The 6,358-nt window shown below is 37.7% G+C and overlaps 1 protein-coding gene and 1 long non-coding RNA gene across 6 annotated transcripts in view; both read left to right on the plus strand.

Annotated features, from left to right (window-relative positions):
- gramd2b (GRAM domain containing 2B) overlaps positions 1-6,358 on the plus strand; it is a 23,256-nt gene that overhangs the window by 8,312 nt on the left and 8,586 nt on the right. For 3 of the 5 annotated variants that reach the window (XM_032515366.1, XM_032515367.1, XM_032515370.1), the window contains exons 2-7: positions 1,338-1,454; positions 1,689-1,776; positions 2,816-2,885; positions 3,625-3,728; positions 4,717-4,812; positions 4,988-5,113. In XM_032515366.1, the coding sequence (XP_032371257.1) occupies positions 1,338-1,454; positions 1,689-1,776; positions 2,816-2,885; positions 3,625-3,728; positions 4,717-4,812; positions 4,988-5,113 (601 nt within the window). The remainder of the gene's footprint in view (positions 1-1,337; positions 1,455-1,688; positions 1,777-2,815; positions 2,886-3,624; positions 3,729-4,716; positions 4,813-4,987; positions 5,114-6,358) is intronic. The other 2 variants (XM_032515368.1, XM_032515369.1) reach the window with 1 other exon arrangement.
- The window catches only part of LOC116689060 (uncharacterized), a 739-nt gene continuing 279 nt past the window's right edge, over positions 5,899-6,358 (plus strand). Inside the window, exon 1 of the long non-coding RNA XR_004331914.1 lies at positions 5,899-6,247. This is a non-coding gene — a long non-coding RNA (uncharacterized LOC116689060). The remainder of the gene's footprint in view (positions 6,248-6,358) is intronic.

The raw sequence follows: 6,358 nt of genomic DNA on the forward strand, positions 1-6,358 counted from the left end.
ATTTCTTTGTGGTAATTTGGTTAAAAGGAAACCCATATTTCAGATAGAGTCATTTTTTAAAGGGGTAACATTTGACCCCGAGGACATCAGGAGGATTAAATGGCTGTGTTTTGTTGCACCGTATTGTTTGGATGTACTTAAAAGTAGATATCGTTGCTGTATTGCTGCACTGATGTCTTGCTGCTTCCTGTTACTCTGCTTCAGTTCAGTTTATTTACAAAACAGTACAGTCATGGAACCTAATGGAAAAAGAATGAAAAGATTGTGTGTTAAACAGTAACATTTACAACCTACAACACACCTGAGACTGAACAAAGACCCTAATAACTAACTACCATAACCCTAATAACTATGACAGGTATTCCAACAGTCTAAGGTACAATAAATAGAGACACATGGCAAATGGAAATAACAGTAAAATTTAAACTGGTTACAGAATAGAAAAACTAGTGTTACACTTTACTTGAAGGTATCTACTGTACATAAGAGTGACATGACACTGTCATGAACGTGTATGAACGTTATAAACAAGTCATACACGTTTAAGACATAACACTTCTTTTAGTAAGTGTCATTTGGTTTTGTCATAGCAAGTTATGGTTATGGTTAGGGTTCATGTGTCATGACTGTGTCGTGACAGTGTCATGTGTTTGTGACAGTATCATGTCACTCTTATGTAGATACCTTCAACTAAAGTGTTACCAAAAGTAGTTTAGAAGTCCCAAGCTGTTTAGGGGATTCAAGCTTCAACACATTTTAGGAGTAACTATTAAAACATAATATTACCTGGCAAAAACATCTTCTGCGCTGTCTTGAGAATGCTTAATTGGTTCCCAATAATAACTCAGAAATTCTGCCACAGAAATGCTAATGTGCGTTGTACATACAGTACAAATAAATAAATGGATGAAAATAAATTGTTTGATTTTTCTCAAACTGATACTAACATCCACGTTAGTATCAGGCTCACTCTAATCAGGAACCTGATTGATAATTGGTATTACCACATGTCTTGATACAGTTTCTTCAGAACCATTAAAGTAATTTATATACCGTCTAGGTTGCACTAGCTCTCTTAAATATCAAAAACAAAACATGTTGACTGTGGTGTGACATAGACACATGGACTTTAAAAGATACAGTTGAGTTTCTGTGATTTTTACTTCGTCAGATATGTCCTTACGTGGATTTAAACCTAGACTGAAGTGTACATTTATTCCACCATAACAACTCTCTTTTACTCTGTGTAGCTGCTCCTGCTGGAGCTGGAGCTAAACCAAATATCTTGGATGTTTGTTGTGGTGTTGTCTGGATGTTGTTTTCTTGCTGTCTTGCAGTTTCGATGTAGACAACATGGAGGAGCGTCAGAGGTTTGAGAGGATGGTCAACGAGCAGCAGACCAACGATCTTGATCCACAGGAGCTGTCAGGCAGGAGGAAACCAGCTTTAGTCAGGTAAACCACCATGGAACTGTTCTTTGTTTCAATTCATTATAAAGTCTGTTGTTGGTTTCATTTACTGTACGTCATGGTGACCCTAAATAAAGATTGTGATATAAATATACATACTAGCGTATAAAGGGTCACAGAGCAGCAGACAGTGATATAAGCTATAATATCATATGATATAATTCCTCTGTGTGTGTGTGTGTGTGTGTGTGTGTGTGTGTGTTTGCTGTGTGGTTCCAGATCAAAGACCTTCGACCACTCTCTGCTGACTCAGGTCCAGCCAGAAATAGACTCCAAGATAGAGAGGAAGAAGTCTCACTACAGCCAGGTTGGTGAGGGTTCATGAAGTCAACGCTAATACATATTTCATAACACCTATAAACATTACAGCATGGGGACAAATCTCAGACAGTGAGTAATATCAGATATCATTTGACCCTTTACTTTCATTGACATTAACGCAACTTGTGATCAACACCTATGTTGCATTGAATAGGGTAACATTTTTAACTAATACTGTATCTCAAAGCTTAATTTTTAACATTTGGTCAGGCACATTCAGAGACAACATACAACAATACGTAGTCAATAATAATCATATCTGAGAACAAATAAATACTAAAAAACACAAAAAACGAGGTTAGGAGTAGAGCAAATCTGCATGAATCCTCCACTTGATTACTTGCATGAAGACAATCCTTTTTGAAATAGGAAAATGAAGCACCGTCTACTGAAATATGTTCTAATTTGCATTCATATCCAGAACAGAAATGTCAACATTGGATAAAGCCAGGTTGAAAATTCCTATTTTGTTTTGTTGACATATTAGAGTCAAAGGTTGTAGAACAAATTTGATATTTCACTGTGTAAATCAGAAAACACTGTCAACAGCCACAAAATATTTTAATTTTGTCCATGTTCTTAGGAACAAAATGTGGCATACATTACGCTACAGATGCAAACAAAGTCTCTGTAGAAACCTTCACAATTAACAGTCGATAGGAGTGAAATTGGAAAGATTGGTATGATTGGTATGTAAATACTACTGAAATGGATATTTCTGCCTCAGAGTATGAAAACAAAACCTTTAAGATATTGAATGTAAAATTCCATAGAATTTTATTGGAAACCACAATTTACAGACACAATATCTAATCAAATACTTAGCATACCATACCTTGTATCATGTAGCCTATACATACCCTTAGAATAAATCTACAGGCACAAATAGACAAACACTAGTCAAATAAACAGTGCATTTTGGATTTTTCTGCAGTTTAGCAATGTGCATGCTTCACTGTACATTATGGATTGTTTGTGTGTGTGTGTGTGTATGTGTGCGGGTGCGTGTGTTTGTTGTGTTTCAGCTTTCGAAGAGCAACTGCCAGTACCATAAAATATTTAAGGAGATCAGCAAAGAGGAACAGCTGAGACAGAGTAAGTCTCTAATGAGCTCATCTTTCCGCTCCACCTTAAATACTGGATGGGGGGGGGATTGTGTCATAGCCGAACATTTTATATCTGCAGAGATTTTTGTTCAACACAAGGTGATGATTTAAAGGATAGGTTGAACTATCTTAAAACAATACTAACATACAGTATGTAACAACAGTTTGCATTTTACAAATCAGGTGGCAAGCATCCAAAGTTGCAGTCTTTTATGTACTAAATTCCCGCTTTGTGTCATTGTCCTTCAGCACGAAAACACTGTGGAATTAAAAAGAAAGATACTACAAACACTGTCGCTTTGGAATATGTCCACTTGATTTGCCTAATAGCTTTTTCACAACTTTATTACGTATCATTACTGAAACTAGGACAGGGATTTTGTCACAGCCGGTGTGAACATGAATAATAATCACAGTGATCAAAAACTATTTGAGTGTTACGTGTTGGCATGAAAGTATGGTTTTAAGATATCCTTTAATGCTTATAACAGAATTACAGGATTAAATCTAATAAAAAATGAAAGTAAATGATTTAAGTTAATGTAATCTGTTTGAAAAACAAAAACAAAAACAAAAAAACCTTTTAAATATATAGTACAAATGTGTCTTCTTTCAGATCCCGACACTTATGTTGTTGTTTCTATCTTCCCCCCCCCCCTACTAAACTATCATTTAAAAAAACGAAAGTGTTCCCTTCAGTAATCGGATGTTATTCACCTGTTTGTCAGGTTACACCTGTGCTCTGCAGAAAGACATCCTCTACCAGGGCCGGATGTTTGTCTCTGACCACTGGATCTGTTTCCACTCCAAGGTGTTTGGCAAAGACACAAAGGTCCAGTGAACTGAGATTACTGTTTCTATAAAGTCTTGTCTTCTTTATGTCGAAAATGCAGTTTTCCATACTTAAGGTCAGTGCTTTGTGCAAGGAATAGTCAGCTGTTACACAAACTCCTGGGCAGTTAAGTGCTTGAGTTTTGCTTTTTCTTCCCCTCATAGTGTTTTAAAACTATCTTGTGGCAGGGATCGCAGCGGTGATGTTTCCTGTTTCCTGTTTCATAAACGGGACTCTCACACCGCCTCAAAATGAGCTGACAAGTCTGATTGGTGGTTACATAATTGATCATTGCAGAGTGACATTGGGTTGTGTTTCTCCAAAAGTTATATCTGTCACAGGCAGCTACGCTTTTTTTTTCTCCCATAGCCTACTACGCACTCGCCTCATTCAAAATGAAGGAGAATAAAAAAAGAGAACCACCTCATTAAGTCATTAATTTGAGAAGGTTTCTCATTATAATGACTTACAAGACCTTTTTTAATCACATTGGCAGAAACAGGCTCCCATAAATCCACTGCACTCCTGAGGTTATTGCACCAAAAAATGCCTTTCGTTAAAGTCAGCAGTCATTTCAGCACCACTGATAAATAGACAGCTCCTCTGCTTTTAGGCGCTAATACTTTTCACATTTCAGCTCTTTGTCAGAGTGCTATCCTTTGTTCTGATTTTCTTTTTCTAGCTTTACTTTCCCTATGTAAAAGCCTGAAAGATAGTCCTGGCCACCATGGCAACAGTTTACACAATTTTATAGAAACTGTTGTGTTTGAAAGAGATGTTATGGGAAATATTATTTCCCTGCTTTCAGTCTTTGTTCATACTGTGAAACTAAATCATCTCACCGGATTCCATCTCTTTGACTAATGAGGTTTCAAAGTGTCTGTGACAGTGAGCCTACTTCCCACACGATGAGTGCTTCTGTGGCAAAGGAGTGTAAATAGCAGCCCCTGCTGCTCTGACTGTTCATCCTGCTGTTTGTCTGTCTCAGATCGCCATCCCAGTGATGTCCGTCACGCACATCAAGAAAACCAAAACTGCCATCCTGCTGCCAAACGCTCTGGTGATCGCCACGGCTAACGACAGGGTGAGAAGGACGACTCTTAGTCTCACCTCAGCATTGTTTTGTGGCTCACACATGAATTCCTCCTTTCACATCTGTTAGTGTTTAGTCCAACACAACAAACCAGCTGGGCTTATCTCATTATCTTAGTGTTTGTGTCTGTTTTTAATGTAAAACGTTTTTGTGTTTTCTGTTGCAGTATGTTTTTGTGTCCTTCATGTCCAGAGACAACACCTACAAGTTCTTGATGTCCATCTGTCTTCACCTGGAGGTACAGACCGCCCACATGCAGTCCTATCCTTTTCTGTTAGACAGTTCGTGTCAGGTATAAACCTATAAAATGCAATTAAAGACATTATTTTCATTTTTTTTTAAATTAATTTTAAAGTGCATTTCTGTGACCTTTTTTGTGTTGTCAAACACAAACATTTAAACTCAGAGATACATGATGATGAAATCAGAATCACATGAGTGTTTCTTAGTTTTTTAAAGTCTTTTTTGAAGAATTCAAGAATTTTATTGTCATTATGCTAACAAAATAGCAATTGCATTAGCCTCAACTGGTGTATAGTATGAAGGTCTTTACACATGTTTACAAAGAATATAGTAATGAGGTATAACGCAATAACAATGAAATATTTTAACAAATGTGCCAAACATCACCCGCAGTAGGAAAAGTCCAGTAAATGTGCAGTATGACATTCAAACATTCAATAGAAAGAATAAAAATAATAAACCTGACAAGGGTCAGAAACCATAGACATTTGATGTGATATTGGGCAAAACTAGTCTCGCTTTGCCAGACCTTCATCCAGGAGGGTCTGGCTAGTCCCCACAGCATTCCAGGATAGGAGAAAAACATGCTCTGGTTCATTAGCATTTCTTTAAACCAATCACAATTGCCGCTGCAAAATAGTCTCAGGAAGGAACTTGTTTTGGTGGAACGTGTGTGTTCAAAAGTAGTTGTAGCAACAGAAAAGAAGAAGAGCAGTTAACCCTAGTCCTCATAAATATACCAGTTTAAAAGGCCAACACAAAGAAAGCCGGCCTAAATGTGTGACATCCAATGGAATTTCCATCAGCAACACAGCAATCTGTGAAAGTGGAACATTGAGGATGCAGACTAGGCAAAACAGATAACCTGAGGAGCCGTCATTGGAAACTGTTTGGAAATGGGCTAGGCACTGGATGAACCCTCTGTCTATTGCGTCTATAATTGTTTTAGATAAGCAGTCACACAGCTAAATCATGGCTGCAGCTGCCAGTAGCTCCTCGCCATACGCTAATTGGTTTAGTAGGCTGGATGTTCAGACACAAACACAATTACCTGAAGCCTGACAAGATGGATTTTCATGTGATAAGTCATCCAGTTATTCTTGCATGATCTCGTGATATTGCGAGAATCCAGCTGCCGAGCATGGTAACAAAACAGATGCACTTGACTTAACTTGACTAGAAGGTTTGGTAACACTTTACTTGAAGTTATCTGTACATTAGAGTGACATGACGGTGTCATGAACACATGATACTGTCATGACACAGATATGACACATGAACCCTAACCCTAACC

Source organism: Etheostoma spectabile, chromosome 5 (genome assembly GCF_008692095.1).
Source record: "Etheostoma spectabile isolate EspeVRDwgs_2016 chromosome 5, UIUC_Espe_1.0, whole genome shotgun sequence".
Taxonomy (NCBI): Eukaryota; Metazoa; Chordata; class Actinopteri; order Perciformes; family Percidae; genus Etheostoma; species Etheostoma spectabile.